The 19,636-nt window shown below is 38.4% G+C and overlaps 1 protein-coding gene across 7 annotated transcripts in view; it reads left to right on the forward strand.

Annotated features, from left to right (window-relative positions):
* ART3 (ADP-ribosyltransferase 3 (inactive)) overlaps window positions 1–19,636 on the forward strand; it is a 143,750-nt gene that overhangs the window by 55,877 nt on the left and 68,237 nt on the right. The window contains exon 2 of one of the 7 annotated variants that reach the window (XM_070791611.1): window positions 16,712–16,822. The exons of the other annotated variants lie outside the window; for them this stretch is intronic. Within the exon in view, the coding sequence (XP_070647712.1) occupies window positions 16,820–16,822 (3 nt within the window). The 5' untranslated portion in view covers window positions 16,712–16,819. The remainder of the gene's footprint in view (window positions 1–16,711; window positions 16,823–19,636) is intronic. 7 annotated transcript variants of the gene reach the window in all.

Here is a 19,636-nt window from a genome sequence, read left to right on the forward strand (position 1 = left end):
CTGAATCTATAGATTGCTTTGGGTAGTATACTCATTTTCACTAAGTTGATTCTTCTGATCCATGAACATGGTATATTTCTCCATCTATTTGTATCATTTTTATTTCTTTCACCAGTGTTTTATAGTTTTCTATATATAGGTCTTTTGTTTCTTTAGGTAGATTTATTCCTAATTATTTTATTCTTTTCGTTGCAATGGTGAATGGGATCGTTTCCTTCATTTCTCTTTATATTTTCTCATTGTTGGTGTACAGGAAGGCAAGGGATTCCTCTGTATTAATTTTATATCCTGAAAGTTTACTATAAGTATTCACTGATTAGCTCTAGTAATTTTCTGGTGGTGTCTTTAGGGTTTTCTATATAGAGGATCATATCATCTGCAAACAGTGATAGTTTTACTTCTTTTCAAATCTGGATTCCTTTTATTTCTTTTTCTTCTCTGATTGCTCTGGCTAAAACTTCCAAAACTTTGTTGAATAGTAGTGGTGAGAGTGGGCATCCTTGTCTTGTTCCTGACTTTAGGGGAAATGCTTTCAGTTTTTCACCATTGAGGATAATGTTTGCTGTGGGTTTATCATTTATAGCTTTTATTATGTTGAGGTATGTTCCTTCTATGCCTGCTTTCTGGAGAGTTTTTATCATAAATGGATGTTGAATTTTGTCAAAGGCTTTCTCTGCATCTATTGAGGTAATCGTATGGTTTTATCCTTCAATTTGTTGATGTGGTATATCCCATTGATTGATTTGCAAATACGAATCCTTGCATCCCTGGGATAAAGCCCACTTGGTCATGATGTATGATCTTTTTAATATGTTGTTGGATTCTGTTTACTAGAATTTTGTTGAGGATTTTTGCATCTGTGTTCATCAGTGATATTGGCCTGTAATTTTCTTTTTTTGTGGCATCTTTGTCTGGTTTTGGTATTAGGGTGATCGTGGGCTCATAGAATGAGTTTGGCAGTTTACTTTCCTTTGCAATTTTCTGGAAGAGTTTGAATAGAATAGGTGTTAGCTTCTCTAAATTTTTGGTAGAATTCAGCCGTGAAGCCATCTGGTCCTGGGCTTTTGTTTGTTGGAAGATTTTTGATTATAGTTTCAATTTCTGTACTTGTGATGGGTCTGTTAAGATTTTCTGTTGCTTCCTGGTTCAGTTTTGTAAGGTTATGCTCTTCTAAGAATTCATTCATTTCTTCCAACTTGTCCATTTTATTGGCATATAGTTGCTGATAGTGGAGAAGGCAATGGCACCCCACTCCAGTTCTCTTGCCTGGAAAATCCCATGGACGGAGGAGCCTGGAAGGCTGCAGTCCATGGCGTCACTAAGAGTCAGACATGACTGAACGACTTCACTTTCACTTTTCAGTTTCATGCATTGGAGAAGGAAATGGCAACCCACTCCAGTGTTCTTGCCTGAAGAATCCCAGGGACAGAGGAACCTGGTGGGCTGCCGTCTATGGGGTCACACAAAGTCGGACACGACTGAAGTGACTTAGCAGCAGTTGCTGATAGTAGTCTCTTATGATCCTTTGTATTTCTGTATTGTCTGTTTTGATTTCTCCATTTTCATTTCTAATTTTGTTGGATTTTTTTCCCCATTTTTTCTTGATGAGTCTGGCTAATGGTTTGTTTCTTTTATTTATCTTCTCAAAGAACCAGCTTTTAGTTTTGTTGATATATGCTATGGTCTCCTTTGTTTCTTTTTCATTTATTTCTGCCTAATTTTTATGATTTTTTTCCTTCTACTAACCCTGGGGTTCTTCATTTCTTCTTTTTCTAGTTGCTTTAGGTGTAAAGTTAGGTTATTTATTTGATTTTTCTCTTGTTTCTTGAGGTAAGCTTGTAATGCTGTAAACCTTCCTCTTAGCATTGCTTTTTAGTGAATCCCATAGGTTTTGGGTTGTCATGTTTTCATTTTCATTTGTTTCTAGGCATATTTTGATTTCCTTTTTGATTTCTTTCATGCTTTGTTGGTTATTCAGAAGCGTGTTATTTAGCCTCCATATATTTGTATTTTTAATAGTTTTTTTCCTGTAGTTGACATCTAATCTTACCGCATTGTGATCAGAAAAGATGCTTGAAATGATTTCAGTTTTTTTTAATTTACTAAGGCTAGATTTATGGCCCAGGATGTGATCTATCCTGGAAAATGTTCTGTGTGCACTTGTGAAATTCATTGTTTTGGGGTGAAATGTCCTATGGATATCAGTTAGGTCTAACTGGGCCATTGTATCATTTAAAGTTTGTGTTTCCTTGCTAATTTTCTATTTGGTTGATCTATCCATAGGTATGAGTGGGGTATTAAAGTCTCCCACTATTATTGTGTTACTGTTAATTTCCCCTTTCATACTGTTTGCATTTGCCTTACATAGTGAGGTGCTCCTATGTTGGGTGCATATTTATTTATAATTGTTATGTATTCTTCTTGGATTGATCCTTTGATCATTAAGTAGTGTCCTTCTTTGTCTCTTTTCTTGGCCTTTATTTCAAAGTATTTTATCTGAAAAGAGTATTGCTATTCCTGCTTTATTTTGGTCTCCATTTGCATGAAATATCTTTTTCCATCCCTTCATTTTCAGTCTATATGTGTCCCTTGGTTTGAGGTAGGTCTCTTGTAGACAGCATATATAGGGGTCTTGTTTTTGTATCCATTCAGTCTGTCTTTGTCTTTTGGTTGGGACATTCAACCCATTTACATTTAAGGTAATTATTGATAAGTATGATCCCGTTGCCATTTACTTTGTTGTTTTGGGTTCAAGTTTATAAACCTTTTATGTGTTCCCTGTCTAGAGATGATCCTTTAGCATTTGTTAAAGAGCTGGTTTGGTGGTGCTGAATTCTCTCAGGTTTTGCTTGTCTGTAAAGCTTTTGATTTCTCCTTCATATTTGAATGAGATCCTTGCTGGGTATAGTAATCTGGGTTGTAGCTTTTTCTGTTTCATCACTTTAAGTATGTCCTGCCATTCCCTTCTGGCCTGAAGAGTTTCTTGAAAGATCAGCTATTATCCTTATGGGGATCCCCTTGTGTGTTACTTGTTGCTTTTCCCTTTCTGCTTTTCATATTTGCTCTTTGTGTTTGATCTTTGTTAGTTTTATTAATATGTGTCTTGGGGTGTTTCACCTTGGGTTTATCCTGTTTGGGACTCTCTGGGTTTCTTGGACTGGGATGGCTATTTCCTTCCCCCATTTTAAAGAAGTTTTCATCTGTTATCTCCTCAAGTATTTTTTCATGCCCTTTCTTTTTGTCTTCTTCTTCTGGGACCCCTATGATTTGAATGTTGGGGCATTTAACATTGTCCCAGAGGTCTTTGAGGTTGTCCTCATTTCTTTTAATTCTTTTTTCTTTCTTCCTCTCTGCTTCATTTATTTCCAGCATTCTATCTTCCACCTCACTTATCTTCCTCCCTCGGTTATTCTATTGTTGGCTCCCTCCAGAGTGCTTTTGATCTCAGTTATTGTATTATTTGTTATTGATTGACTTCTTTATTTCTTCTAGGTCCTTGTTAAACATTTCTTGCATCTTCTCAATCCTTGTCTCTAATCTATTTATCTGTAACTCCATTTTGTTTTCAAGATTTTGCATCATCTTTACTATCATTATTCTGAATTCTTTTTCAGGTAGACTCCCTATCTCCTCCTCTTTTGTTTGGTTTGGTGGGCATTTATCATGTTCCTTTACCTGCTGAAAATTTCTCTGCCTTTTCATTTTGTTTAGATTGCTCTGTTTGGGGTGCCCTTTCTGTAAGCTGGAAGTTTGTGGTTCCTCCTTATCGTGGAGCCTGCTCTCTGTGGGTGGGGTTGGACGAGTGGCTTGTCAAGGTTTCCTGGTTAGGGGAGCTTGCGTTGGTGTTCTGGTGGGTGGAGCTGGATCTCTTCTCTCTGGAGTGCAATGAAGTGTCCAGTAGTGAGTTTTGGGTGTCTGTGGGTTTGGTATGGCTTTGGGCAGCCTGTCTTTTAATGCTCAGGGCTGTGTTCCTGCTTTACTAGAGAATTAGTGTGGTATGTCTTGCTCTGGAACTTGTTGGCTCTTGGGTGAAGGTTGGTTTCAGGTTGGGTGGAGGATTTTGGATGAGCTCTTGTCTATTAATGTTCCCTGGAGTTCCCAGGAGTTCTCTGATGTTTTCAAGTTTTGGAGTTACGCTTCCTGCTTCTGAGAAGTCTGTATTCTTTTTTACAATTAGCTGATATGGACAGAAACTCTGGTTGGAGACAATAGTCGATGTCAGTGCACTAGGCAGCCAGCAGTCCCTGTCCCTGGGAATTTGTACCATATGAAGACCTTACAGCCTTCTGGGAAAAACAGGGAAGGATGGAATAGGGCAAGGAAACTATTTTATGACACTGGTACTATTACAGCCCTGCTCTCTTGTTCCCATCCCTCCATTCCACTAACAGTTTTTTTCTAGCCTACATTCTTAACCCTTTCTAGAGTACTAGTTAGTACCTCCCCTCATCCCACGTCCCTTCTGGAATCTCTAAGTCTGAATTTACATATTTGGGAGAATACCAAGGATCAGCCCAGCTAGTAGATGGAGCTCTGTAAGAGTTAAACTAGTGGAGGCACTAGTAAGTTTAACTTATACCTGTGGCATCTTCTCAAAATCTGAGGAATGTGTAGAGTCCAGGCCTGAGTCTGGATAGCCTCAGAAGAGAAGCATGTGAACATATTGCCAAACCTGAGGGCTCCAGAAATGTCTTAAATTGCCAGAAGTCCAAGAATTAGGGAAAGGGAAAAGAGAAGCAGTTTTAGAGTAAAAGGGGAGTGGTCCTGGGAATTGCCAAGAGCCAGCATTGTTGTTTAGTAGTGGTAGAGTAAAGAGAAATCCCATGGACAGAGGAGCCTGGTGGGCTACAGTCCTTGGGGTCGCAAGAGTCAGTCCTGACTGAGCAACTAAATCAGCACCACCAAGGGTGTGCTGGATGTATTCAGATAGACCAGGAAAGAGGCAGAGTTCCTGTTGCCCATCATGTTGGGGACAGAGTGAATAAGGGAAAGAGATGTATTCCTGACATTTCTAATTGAGACCTATAATACATTTCTCCCTAGAAAAATGATATATATTAGGTTAGTTAGGTTTATAAGGTAGCCTGCTAAAGTAGAGTTACCTCTTAATGAACTTGAAATACAGGCTCTGTCATGAAGAAAATCATCTTGGTGGAAAATAATGGGTCTTCAGATGAATTAGGTTCCGTAGATAAGTGGGGAACTACCTGCAAATTAGAATTAAAGAAAAGTTACCCAGACTTTGGGATGTTATCATGACTTATAGATATTGATTTAAAAAGATAATTTACTTTTAATTTTTAAAAAGTTAAATAATAGTGATACTTGTGAAGCATGCTTATCAGTTATTTTATAGAATGTTTCTCAGTTTTGGCTTGTCTTCTATTTTCTCATAACTGGAATGAAGTTATGCATTTTTGGCAAGAAAACAAACAAATGCTATTATGTCCTGTTTAGTGTATCATATCAAGGAGCTTATATTGTTGATATGTTTTATGACTAGTAAAGAGTCATAAACATAAGACTTTTACTACTAGTAAAGTAGTGATATTTACTTTGATCATGGGTTAAGTTTGTGTCTGCAAGGAGAAGCTGTCCCATTTGGAAACTAAGTAGAAATAACTGACTTAGTATGGGTCCTGGACAGGATCTTAGAAAAAGAATATTAGTGGAAGAATTGGTGGAATTTAAAATCTGTCATTTTGTTAACAAAATTGTACCAATGTCTGTTTCCTGTTCTTGAAAATTCTGGTATGGTAATATAAGATGTTAGCATTAGGGGAAGGGAAGTGATGAGATAAGGATACCTTTCCTTATCCTTATCCTAAGAATATTTTTGCAACTTTCTATAAGTCTAAAATTAACTCCAAAAGTTAAAAATAGTGATATCTAATATTTACATGGTGCCTACTGTGCACCAGACTCTATCTTTTAGCTCATTAATTCTTCTCAACCCAGTGAGGGGAACTATTATTATCACCATTTGACAAGTGATGAAATTGGATACAGAGAAGTAAGAAACACATCCAGTGTCACATGGTTAGTAAGTGATCACATAGCTAGGTGGTGGATGAGATGGGATTTGAACTGAGGTATTCTGGATCCAGAAATCCATTGTGTAATATACTAGCTTTCATTGTGGTATATATGCATGTGTATATATACACACGTGGTTTAAAAATAATTCAAACATGCAAAAAAAAAGGCCACAGTATCTTCCCCTGAGGCAGTCTCTGCTGCTAAGGGTTTTTTTGTTAGTTTTAAACCTTCAGAAAAGAGTTTCTTCTTAAACAGTGATAACAGCCCATTTTGGTTTTTATCCATAATATTCAAAGCTGTTCTGTGGCAGTGTTCTTTTCTCTCTTCAGAAGCTTCTTGTGGTATGCTGACAATTATGGATAACAGCTGTGTTGGAAACTTAGGGAATCCCTTCTGAGATAGTTGGACAGGACACCTTTATGAACAGGATGCTAATTGCTCATAAGAACAAGGTACATTCTGTACCATAAGATTAAGTAGAACCAAATTTCATTTAGAATTTAGCCAAGAGCTTCTGCTGTGGCTCTCATGAATGCTTTAATTAGTATAAATGCCTTTTCGTCTTAGAGTTGAGATTATTTATATTTTAAAAACCCCAACTTGTAATAACAATGGCGTTGTTTGTATTCTGTTTTTTTAGTTGAAGGATTAAAATTACAGAATGTTGTGGTTTTCTGTCATACATCAACAAGAATCAGCCATAGGTACACCCATGTCCCCTCCCTCCCGAACCTCCCTCCCATCCCACCCTTCTAGATTGTCACAGAGCCCCTGTTTGAGTTTCCTGCTGCTGCTAAGTCGCTTCAGTCGTGTCCGACTCTGTGCGACCCCATAAACGGCAGCCCACCAGGCTCCCCCGTCCCTGGGATTCTCCAGGCAAGAACACTGGAGTGGGTTGCCATTTCCTTCCTGAGTCATACAACAAATTCCCATTCGCTATCTATTTTACATATGGTATTGTAAATTTCTGTTTGTTTTCTTAAAAAAGAAAGATTATGACATGTGGAGTACTGTAGATAGGACCTTTAATGAATTAATTACTTGAGTCTGGTTACCAGATAAGGTAGAGACTGAACTAGAGCTTCCTGTAACTGCTAGAGGTGGAGGTTTCCACAGGAACATACTGCTTTGAAGAAAAGATTTTATCTTTGAGTGAAATTGAAAGTTGGTAAAATATATGTGTTAATACTTACAGTTTCACTGAGTTTCATTATTCTAAGAATTAATCATTGCTGATGTGTATGTTTAAAGAAATTCATTTCTGTCTTTCACCCTGGGCCAAGAGAAACTATTTAAAAGGTGAAAAAAGAGAGTAGGAATTTTCTGCCTATTAATATACACACACAAATGCAGCAGGCACATAGTCTTTGCTGCAGAAGTAACTTTCCCCCTATGTTTTGAATTAAAATTTGTAAACAGCACAATAGTGACTTTTTCCTGTTAGCTTTGTGCTCATGGTGCAAGGAAAGAACCTCATAGCAGATATTTGCTTTGGAAAGTCCAAAGTTCTTTTAATTTTTGAACTATCTTCCCTTCTCTTTCTCTTGCTTTTATTTCAGAATTTGTTCATCTCTCCATCTTTCTCATCCTTTTTAATTGATTGTAATATGGAATTGAATTTTTTAAAATATTTGTAAAATTTGTTTTGAAAAAGTTACTTCTTGAAAAAAGACATTTCTTGATTTTAAATTTAAAGATTGTGAGTTGCACCTTTCTTGTTTCTCTAAAAACTTAGTATTAAGTGGCTTTTTGCTTATATTCTCAATTGTTCTCAATTGACTTTTTTCCCCTTTTAGGGAAAAAGAAATGTCTTTTATTTGCCACTCAGTATGCTCCTTACATATTCAGGGCATTCCAGATTGTGTGGATAACTTAACTACTCAGTGACTGTGGCAATTTAGAGAAATAGATTAGTGTGAAGTTCAGTAGCATTAAGGGCAGAGGGATATACTTAAGAAAATAAACAAGTAAACTATATAAATACGAAGTGGAGAACTACTGTGTTTGTGCATGTCTGACAGAGAGGGATGAGGGACACAGAATAAACTGATAGCTAAATATGAGTTAAGTGTGTATCACTAACATTTATAAAATTAGCAAAAGGATTGTTGATGGCACATTGGTTAGGAAATCAGAACCTACTTTCCTATAGATGTTAAAATGATGGTGGTGATTGTTAAATTTGAGAGGTTTTATCTGGGAAAAGAACCTTGTCTGACTTATCTTTTATATCCTATTTATTTCCCTTGCATAAAGTGTATGTATGAGAATAAGTCGAGATTTGAAGTATAAGACATAATGATTTGGTATTTGTATACATTGCAAAATGATCACCAAAATAAGTCTAGTAAATATCGCCATAATATATAGTTTTTTTTCCTTGCAATGAAAACTTTTAAGATATACTCTTGTTCATTCCCTAAGTTGTGTCCAACTCTTTGCGACCCCATGGACTGCAGGCATGCCAGGCTTCCCCATCCTTCACTATCTCCCGGAGTTTGCTCAAATTCATGTCCTTTGAGTCAGTGATGCCATCCAACCATCTCACCCTCTGTCGTCCCCTTCTCCACGTGCCCTCAATCTTTTCCAGCATCAGGGTCTTTACCAATGAATCAGTTCTTCGTATCAGGTGGCCAAAGTATTGGAGCTTCCACTTCAGTCCTTCCAATAAATATTCAGGGTTGATTTCCTTTAGGATTGACTAGTTTTATCTCCTTGCTGTCTGAGGGACTGTCAAGAGCCTTCTCCAGCACCACAGTTTGAAAGCATCAATTCTTCAGCTTTCAGGCTTCTTTATGGTCCAGCTCTCACATCAATACATGACTACTGGAAAACCCATAGCTTTGACTATATGGACCTTGGTCGGCAAAGTGATGTCTTTGCTTTTTAATACATTGTCTTGATTTGTTATAGCTTTCCTTCCAAGAAGCAAGCGTCTTAATTTCATGACTGCAGTCACTACAGTGATTTTGGAGCCCAAGAAAATAAAATGTGTCACTTTCCATTTTTTCCCCATTTATTTGCCGTGAAGTGATGAGACTGGGTGTCATGATCTTTGTTTTTTAATGTTGAGTTTCAAGTTAGCTTTTTCATCTCTTTTCGCCCTCATGATGGGCTCTTTAGTTCCTTTTCACTTTCTGCCATTAGAGTGGTATCATCTGTGTATCTGAGGTTGTTGATGTTTCTCCCAGCAATCTTGATTCCAGCTTGTGAGTCATCCAGCCTGGCATTTTGCATGATGTACTCTGCATATACACCATGTATGTATACATCATACATATGTATACATATACCCTGTTAAATAAGCGGGGTGACAATATATAGCCTTGACATATTCCTTTCTCAGTTTTGAACCAGTCCATTGTTCTATGTCTGGTTCTGACTGTTGCTTCTTGACCTGTGTACAAGTTACTCAGGAGGAGGTAGTGTGGCTTGTTATTCCCATCTTGTTAAGAATTTTTCAGTTTGTTGTGGTCTACAGGGTCAAAGGCTTTGGTGTAGTCAATGAAGCTGAAGTAGATGTTTTTCTGGAATTCTCTTACTTTTTCTGTGATCCAGTGGATGTCAGCAATTTGATCTCTGGTTCCTCTGCCTTTTCTAAATCCAGCTTGTGCATATGGAAGTTCTTGGTTCATGTACTATTGAATCCTAGCTTGAAGATTTTGAGCAGTTACATTGCTAGCATGTGAAATTGTACAGTAGTTTGAACATTCTTTGGCATTGCCCTTCTTTAGGATTGGAATGAAACTTTTCCAGTCCTGTGGCCACTGCTGAGTTTTCCAAATTTGCTGGCATATTGAGTGCAGCACTTTCACAGCATCATCTTTTAGGATTTGAAATAGCTCAACTGGAATTCCATCACCTCCATTAGCTTTGTTTGTTCGTAGTGATGCTTCCTAAGGCCCACTTGACTTCACATTCCAGGATTTCTGTCTCTAGGTGAGTGATCATATCATCGTGGTTATCTGAGTCACTAAGACCTTTTTTGTACAGTTCTTCTGTGTATTCTTGCCACCTCTTTTTAATATCTTCTGCTTCTGTTAGGTCCATATCATTTCTGTCCTTTATTGTGCCCATCGTTGCATGAAACATTCCATTGGTATGTGTAGTTTTCTTGAAGAGATCTCTAGTCTTTCCCATTCTATTGTTTTCCTCTATTTCTTTGCATTGATCACTGAGGAAGGCTTTTTTATATGTCCATGTTATTCTTTGGAACTCTGCATTCAAATGGGTATATCTTTCCTTTTCTCCTTTGTCTTTACCTTCTCTTCTTTTCTCAGCTATTTGTAGGGCCTCCTCAGACAACCATTTTGCCTTGTTTCATTTCTTTTTAGGGGGTATGGTTTTGGTTACCACCTCCTGTACAATGTCACAATCCTCTGTCCATAGTTTTTCCAGGCACTCTATCAGATCTAGTCTCTTGAATCTATTTGTCACTTCCACTGTATAATCAATCATAAGGGATTTGATTTAGGGTCATAACTGAATGGTCTACTGGTTTCCCCTACTTTCTTCAATTTAAGTCTGAATTTGGCAACAAGGAGTTCATGATCTGAGCCATGGTCAGCTCCTGGTCTTGTTTTTGCTGACTCTATAGAGCTTTTCCATCTTCGGCGGCAAAGAATATAATCAGTCTGATTTCGGTATTGACCATCTGGTGTTGTCCGTGTGTAGAGTTGTCTCATGTGTTGTTGGAAAGGGTGTTTGCTATGACCAGTGTGTTCTTTTAGCAAAACTCTGTTAGCCTTTGTCATGCTTCCTTTTGTACTCCAAGTCCTAACTTTCCGGTTGCTCCAGGTATCTCTTGACTTCCTACTTTTGCATTCCAGTCCTCTATCATGAAAAGGACATCTTTTTTTTGGTGTTAGTTCTAGAAGGTGTTGGGAGTCTTCATAGAACCATTGTACTTCAGCTGTGTCAGCATTGGTGGTTGGGGCATAGACTTGGACTACTCTGATGTTGACTGGTTTGCCTTGGAAATAAACTGAAATCATACTGTTGTTTTTGAGATTGCACCAAAGTACTGCATTTTGGACTCTTTTGTTGACTGTGAGGACTACTCCATTTCTTAGATTCTAAGGGATTCTTGCCCACAGTAGTAGATATAATGGTCTTCTGAATTAAATTCACCTTTTCACTGATATCTCAAATGTCGATGTTCATTCTTGCCATCTCCTGCTTGACTTCATCCAGTTTACCTTGATTCATGGACCTAACATTCCAGGTTCCTATACAGTATTGTCAGTATTGGACTTTATTTTCACTACCAGACATGTCCACAACTGGCTGTTGGTTCTGTTTTGGCTCAACCTCTTCATTCTTTCTGGAGCTGTTTCTCTACTCTTCCCAAGTAGCATATTGGACACCTAGTGTCCTGGGGGCTCATCTTCCAGTGCCATATCTTTTTGCCTTTTCATACTGTTCATGGGGTTCTCAAGGAAAGAATACTGAGGTGGTTTGCCGTTTCCTTCTCCAGCAGGCTACATTTTGTCAGAACTCTCCAGCATGACCTGTCAGTCTTGCATGTCCATGTACGGTATGGCTCATAGTTTCATTGAGTTACATAACGCTGGGATCCATGGTATCATTTTGGTTAGTTTTCTGTCATTGTGGTTTTTGTTCTGGAGGCCATAGGACTGTAGTTCTTGCTTCTTCTGTCTGCCCTCTGATAAATGAGGATAAGAAGCTTGTGCAAGCTTCCTGATGAGAGGGACTGGCTGTGGGAAAAACTGGGTCTTACTCTGGTGGGCAGGGCCATGCTCAATAAGTCTTTAATCCAATTTTCTTTTTTTTTTAATTTTTTTTCCTTTTTAAAAATTATTATTATCATTTTTTACTTTACAATATTGTATTGGTTTTGCCATACATCAATATGCATTCACCATGGGTGTACACGTGTTCCCCATCCTGAACCCCTCTCCCTCCTCCCTCCCCATACCATCCCTCTGGGTCATCCCAGTGCACCAGCCTCAAGCTTCCTGTATCCTGCATCGAACCTGGACTGGCAATTCATTTCTTATATGATATTATACATGTTTTAATGCCATTCTTCCAAATCATCCCCCGCCTCCCTCTCCCACAGAGTCCAAAAGACTGTTCTGTACATCTGTGTCTCTTTTGCTGTCTCGCATACAGGGTTGTCGTTACCATCTTTCTAAATTCCATATATATGCGTTAGTATACTGTATTGGTGTTTTTCTTTCTGGCTTATTTCACTCTGCATAATAGGCTCCAGTTTCATCCACCTCATTAGAACTGATTCAAATGTATTCTTTTTAATGGCCGAGTAATACTCCATTGTGTACATGTACCACTGCTTTCTTATCCATTCATCTGCTGATGGACATCTAGGTTGCTTCCATGTCCTGGCTATTGTAAACAGTGCTGTGTTGAACACTGGGGTACATGTGTCTCTTTCAATTCTGGTTTCCTTGGTGTGTATGCCCAGCAGTGGGATTGCTGAGTCATATGGCAGTTCTATTTCCAGGTTTTGAAGCCATCTCCACACTGTTCTCCATAGTGGCTGTACTAGTTTGCATTCCCACCAACAGTGTAAGAGGGTTCCCTTTTCTCCACATCCTCTCCTGCATTTATTGCTTGTAGACTTTTGGATCGCAGCCATTCTGACTGGCATGAAATGCTACCTCAAAGTGGTTTTGATTTGCATTTCTCTGATAAAGAGTGATGTTGAGCATCTTTTCATGTTTGTTAGCCATCTGTATGTCTTCTTTGGAGAAATGTCTACTTAGTTCTTTGGCCCATTTTTTGATTGGGTCGTTTATTTTCTGCTGATGGGTGGAGCTGTGCTCCCTCCCTATTAGTTGTTTGGCCTACTCACTTAGCAGCTTTCTTAGCAACTTGCAAATATGCAAAACAGTATTATTATTGTTTTGCACCCCTTCCTTCCTTTTTTTTCCCCTTCCTTTCATTTCTCTGGGGATGAAGCTTTCATTTTACCTGGACAAGAGAGGGTGACTGAGTATGCCAACTTGATAGTCAAAGCGTTAGGTTCCAGTTCTCTCCTCCAGTAGTTTCCCCAGTTAATCAGTCTTTGCTTTGAATGCAAAGAGTGTAGGATGCTGTGCTGAGACACTGGTGTGACAGCTTTAGTAGGGGCAGCAGGAGTGGGTGAATGGGGGAGGAGTGAAGGAGTGGGTGGCGACTTATTTTCTGGCTGCAGAGCCAGATTGATCGACGTTCTAATTTAATGTTTAGTGAAGGCTTATTTTAGAATGGATTATTATTTGTTAACTTAGAGAAGCTTCAGAAGTAGACAGAGGTTTGGTGAACGATGAAAGTAGTAGAGGTGATTTAATTTAAAAAGAAAAGCTGAGTCAAGTAATGGTCATCAGGCAAATAAGTGTATGAAAAGAGTATTGGCCTATGCATTAGGAATTACGGGTTTAATCTAGATTCTACTGGTTAACTAGCATATTACCTGAATCTTAATTCCATAATTTGGAAGATAATGGGGCACTGGACGATTTCTACGTTCCCTTTCCACTCTGGTAGTTTGTGAATTGGTGTCTATCAGCAGCATTTCATACTTTTGAACCCCTCCTCCTTGATACTGTCTTCCTTTGGTTTCTGTGATCTTGTACTCAGGATTTTCTTCCTGTCTGTCTTGCTATTCCTTCTTTGCAGGCTCATCATCTTCTCCCTGTTAATTAAATGTTGTATATATTTTCAAGATTAAGACCTAGGCAGTCTTTTATCACTTTCTATCCTGTGTCTTCTGTATCACTAGCTATATCTTAGGCATTGTAGTCAATGGTCATGCTTCAGTAATTATGCATATATACATCAGTTGTTCCCCAATTATGCTTCTAATCTAGACCTCTCAGTTTTGACCTGTATATAAACTGCCTATTCCAACCACCTGTATTTGAGTAATTAAGAGGCACTTCAAACTAAATGTATCCAAAACCAAACTCCTAAAATCTTTCCTTCTACAGCATACCTAATCTGAGTGTATGGCACCATCAGTCATCAGTTAACAACCAACTCTGCGAGCTAGAAACATGGGAGTCTGCAGTAGTCTCTTAATTGATCAACCTGCATCCAATTCTCTATTCCTCCTAATCTATTTTGTACAGTGGAGCCAGAGGGACTTTTTAAAGGCAGATCTAATCTTGAGTCTCTGTGATACTCTTAAAATATTCCAGCAGCCTTTAAGATTAAGACCAAATTCGTTATTATAGCCCTGCCTGCCTTCCCAGCTTCATCTTCCGCTATTCTGCTCTTTGTTAGTTCAACACCAGCTGTGCTAAACTCCTTTCAGTTCCTCAAGTATGCCATAGTCCTCCCACACATCTCTCAGGGCCTTTGCCTTGCTCTTCCCTGTGCCCAGAATATTACCCGTCCTCTTCCCCATTGCACATATTACTCATCCTTTTGCTTTGAGCCCAGTATTAACTCTCTTTTTAGAGTAGCCTTTAGTAGTACACCCTCTGTCATCTATAACAGGTTCTTTTATTATGTGTTCCCTTAGAAGTATGCTTTTTTCACTCATAGCACTTATCTCAGTTTATTACTATATAATCTTTTCTGATTATTTGATTAGTACTACTTACTCCACTAGACTGTAAGTATTATAAGGATAAGGACAATTTCTAGATTTTGCTCACTATTAACGAAATTCTTGTACAGTGCCTGTCACATGATAGGTAGTTAAGAATACTTGTAGAGAGAATGATTTAACTAGCTGTGCAATATAAGTTTTATTTTTCAGTTTTTATCAGGATCAGGGCAGAAGCTAAAAGTGGAAGATTCTGTCTTCAACTGCTCCCTTCTTCTCTGGACTTTTTTCTATTTAGTATATTACCTTGTTTTTCAAGCTACTCTTAGCTTTGGGCTAGTAAAAAGAAGACAAAAGCAAAGGAAAAAACAAAAACCTTCCTCATTTTCATATTCTCACCTGGATGCTGTCTTATTTTTTTCCTTTCCATTACAGCTATTTAAAAAGCAGAGATAGCATCATGTTTGAAAACATGGGTTTAAGCTGAAAGACTAAGGTTCAAGTTTAAGCTCTGCCCCTTGTATGATTTTGCTTCAGCTTTTCACATGATAAAATGAAAGAAATAATGGCCCTTTATAGGGTTTCTTTGAGAATCAAATGACAATACATGTGAAGTGTTTAGTACTATAGCTGGCATACAGTTAGCACTTCATAAATGTCAGCAGCAATCATTGTCGTCATCATTGTCACCTTCATAGTTACAAGCTGAGTTGCATCCCCTCATAATTTATATAAATAGCTTGAAGCCCTAAACCCCATTGTGACTGTATTTGGATATCAGGCCTTTAAGGAGATAACTGAGGTTAAATGAGGTTATAAGAGTAGAGGCCCTAATCCAATGGGAACAGTGTCCTTGCAAGAGGAAGAGACACCAGCAGCAAGTGCACAAAGAAGAAGGCCCCATGAGGATGCAGAGAAAAAAATGGCCATCTGCAAGCCAAGGTGAGAGGCCTCAAAAGAAACAAAACCTGTTGACACCTTGATCTTGAACTTCCAGCCTCCAGGACTGTGAGAAAATGAATTTCTGTTGTTTAGGCCACCCAGTGTGTACTGTCTGTTATGGCAGCACTAGTGGGCTAACCACCACCACCATCACCATCATCGTCATTTTGTCCCTTTAGTAAGGATCCCATCCTTTTTCCCATTTTCTCTTTAACCTGCTGATGTCAAGTTCTTTCTCTTGTGGAGCTGTCATAAGGTATTGGTTATTCTTATATAACCAAGTTCAAAAGACTCTTTTTATGTCTTATATAGCTTGACATTTTTGTGGTCCTTGAAAGTCAACTGTTTTCTCTTTCATAAAAATCTATCTCTCTTTTTTTTTTAATTGAAGTATGGCTCAGTTGTAAAGAATCCTCCTGCCAATGCAGGAGATGCGGGTTTGATCCCCGAGTTAGGAAGATCTCCTGGAGAAGGAAATGGCAACCCACTCCTGTATTCTTGCCTGGGTAATCCCATAGACAGAGGAGCCTGGCCTGCGACTGTTCATGGAGTCCTAAGAGTCCAACATGATTTAGAGACTAATCAACAGCAACATAGTTGCATTACAATATTTTGTTAGTTTCAGATATACAGAAGAGTGAGTCAATTATGTATATGTATTTTCAGATTATTTTCCATTATAAGCTGTTACAAATAATGAATATTGTTCCCCGTGTTACATAGTAAATCCGTATTGCTTATATATTTTATATATAGTAATGTATATCTCTTAATCCCATATTCCTAATTTGTCCCTCCTCCTCCTTCCTTTTCGTTAACCATAAGTTTGTGTTCTATGTCTGTGAGTCTGTTTCTGTTTTATAAATAGATTCATTTGTATTACTTTTTAGATTCCACATGTAAGTGATATATATTTGTCTTTCACTGACTTAGTATTGTATTGTCTAGGTCATCCATGTTGCTGCAAATGACACTATTTCATTCATTTGTATAACTGAGTAATACTCCATTGCACATCTTTATCCATTTGTTGATGAACGCTTACGTTGCTTTCATGTGTTGGTTATTGTAAATAGTGATGTTATCAACATTGGGCTGTGTGTATCTTTTTGAGTTAGAGTTTTTATCTTTTCCTGATATTTGCTCAGAAGTGGGATTGCTGAATCATATGGTAACGCTAAAAAATCTCTTTTCTTGAAACTTTCTGCTTAGTTTCCTACTAGATTTCCATCTTGAACCTTGTCTCCAGCTGCATCTAAAAACCAGTGTTTTCCAGGGCACTCTCCCCTGCATTCAAGTCTGCCACACCATTTGGCTAATATGGTAAGCAGAATAATACCCCATGCACTCCACGAATGTCCATGCTCTAAACTTTTGAATCTGTGAATATTTTACATTACTTCGCAAAAGGAAAGTTGCAATTGGAATTAAGGTTATGGACCTTAAAATATATACAGGCATTCATTAAGTGGAACCAATGTAATCATATGGGTGCTTAAGAATAAAAGAGGAAGACAGAACAGTCAGAAAGATACAAAAAAAGATGAGGAAGTGAGGACTCAAGTGTGTGAGGGACTTCATCTCCTGTTGTTGGCTTTGAAGATGGAGGAAGGGGGCCACCAACCAAGGAGTGTGACATCCTCTAGAAACTGGGACTAGCTCTCAACTGACGACCATGGAAATAGGGATTTCAGTCCTGCATCAGCAAGGAATAGAAATCTGCCAACAATCTGAATGAGAAAAGAAATGGATTCTCCCCTGGAGCCCTTAAAAAGGATGATGAGTCACATAGAAGAAAGCTACCAGACCTATTCATGTAATCATTAACTCTCTTGTCTTCCTAAGGGAATACCCCTTTTAGTTTTGATTCCCTTTTTAAAAAAAAAAAAAAAAAATTTCTCTTCCAGAAGAGAGGAAGCTTAAATTAAACAGTGGTAAGTTATCTTCAGTTTTCTTTTAAGTAAATGATGTTTCAATAGTAGTTGCTTTATGGGAGTTTCCAGCTTTGAGAAAAAAAGTTATTAACTAAACTCTTGATTACAACATTAGCCATGCCTAGGGACAGAACTTTTCTGTGTTCTTTGTGTTACGTAAAATGTTCACCTTTTAAAATAGTGTTCTTCTATGCATTTAAAAAAGGTACAGGACTGAAAGTAAAAATTATTATTCCTTTTACCCCTTCTTATTTAGGAATGTATAATTTCCACAGAGTTTTCCAATCAGTAAATCAGATCTTATTTACCTTGTTTGTGTCCTGAATCCACAAGGCCCCATGCTGTTTTGGACATCGTACAGCTGATAAGTGAATGAAAACAGCTTTTTTTCCCATCCAATTTAAAAGCTTTTTTCTTTCTAAATCTTTAATCAATTTTGGATTGTATGGAGAAAAATGCAGATGGAAAATATAGCTACTGTTTCAGCTTCTCAAAAATTTTAAAATTTCAGTTCACTTCAGTTGCTCAGTTGTGTCTCTTTTGTGATCCCATGTACTGAAGCACACCAGGTTTCCCTGTCCATCACCAACTCCCAGAGCTTGCTTAAACTCATGTCCTTTGAGACGGTGATCATCCAACCATCTCATCCTCTGTTGTCCCCTTCTCCTCCTGCCTTCAGTCTTTCCCAGCATCTTGGTCTTTTCCAGTGAGACAGTTCTTCACACCAGGTGGCCAAAGAATTGGAACTTCAGCTTCAGCATCAGTCCTTTCAATGAATATTCAGGACTGATTTCCTTTAGAATTGATATATTTGATCTCCTTGCTGTCCAAGAGACTCTCAAGAGTCTTCTCCAACACCACAGTTCAGAAGCACCAATTCTTTGGCACTCAACTTTCTTTATGGTCCAGCAGGAAAAACCATAGCTTTGACTAGACGGACCTTTGTAGGCAGAGTAATGTCTCTGCTTTTTAATATGCTGTCTAGGTTGGTCATAGCTTTTCTTCCAAGGAGCAAGCATCTTTTAATTTCATGGCTGCAGTCACCATCTGCAGTGATTTTGGAGTCCAAAAAAAAAAAAAAATCCGTCACTGTTTCCATTGATTCCCCATCTGTTTGCCATGAAGAGATGGGACTAGATGCCATGATCTTAGTTTTCTGAATGTTGACTTTTAAGCCAGCTTTTTCACTCTCTTCTCACTTTCTTCAAGAGGCTCTTTAGTTCCTCTTCACTTTCTGCCATTAGAGTGGTATCATCTGCATATCCGTGGTTATTGATATTTCTCCTGGCAATCTTGAGTCCAGCTTGTGCTTCATCCAGTCTGGCATTTTGCATGATGTACTCTGCATGTAAATTAAATAAACATGGTGACAATATACAGCCTTGACATACTTCTTTCCCAATTTTGAACCAGTCTGTTGTTCCATGTCTGGTTCTAACTGTTGCTTCTTGACCTGCATACAGATTTCTCAGGAGGCAGGTAAAGTGGTCTGGTATTCCCATCTCTTTAAGAATTTTCCACAGTTTGTTGTGATCCACACAGTCAAAGGCTTTAGCATAGTCAATGAAGCAGATGTTTTTCTGAAATTCTCTTGCTTTTTCAATGATCCAATGGATATTGGCAATTTGATCTCTGGTGCATCTGCCTTTTCTAAATCCAGCTTGTACATCTGGAAGTTCACAGTTCATGTAGTGTTGAAACCTCACTTGGAAAGTTTTCAGTATTACTTTGCTAGCATTTGAGACGAGTGCAATTGTGTGGTAGTTTGAACATTCTTTGGCATTGCTGTTCTTTGGGATTGGAATGAAAAGTGACCTTTTCCAGTCCTGTGGCCACTGGTGAGTTTTCCAAAGTTGCTGGCATACTGAGTGCAGCACTTTCACAGCATCATCTTTCAGGATTTGAAATAGCTCAACTGGAATTCCATCACCTCCACTAGCTTTGTTCGTAGTAATGCTTCCTAAGGCCCAGTTGACTTCACACTCCAGGATGTCTGTCTCTAGGTGAGTGATCGCAGCATCGTGATTATCTGGGTCATTAAGATCTTGGATCATAGCCTTATCTAACTCAATGAAACTATGAGCCATGCCATGTAGGCTCAAGACGTGTATGACCCAAGGTGGATGGGTCATAGTGGCGAGTTCTGACAAAATGTGGTCCACTGGAGAAGGCAATGGCAAACCACTCAGAACCCCATGAACAG

This window comes from Bos indicus, chromosome 6, assembly GCF_029378745.1.
Source record: "Bos indicus isolate NIAB-ARS_2022 breed Sahiwal x Tharparkar chromosome 6, NIAB-ARS_B.indTharparkar_mat_pri_1.0, whole genome shotgun sequence".
Taxonomy (NCBI): domain Eukaryota; kingdom Metazoa; phylum Chordata; class Mammalia; order Artiodactyla; family Bovidae; genus Bos; species Bos indicus.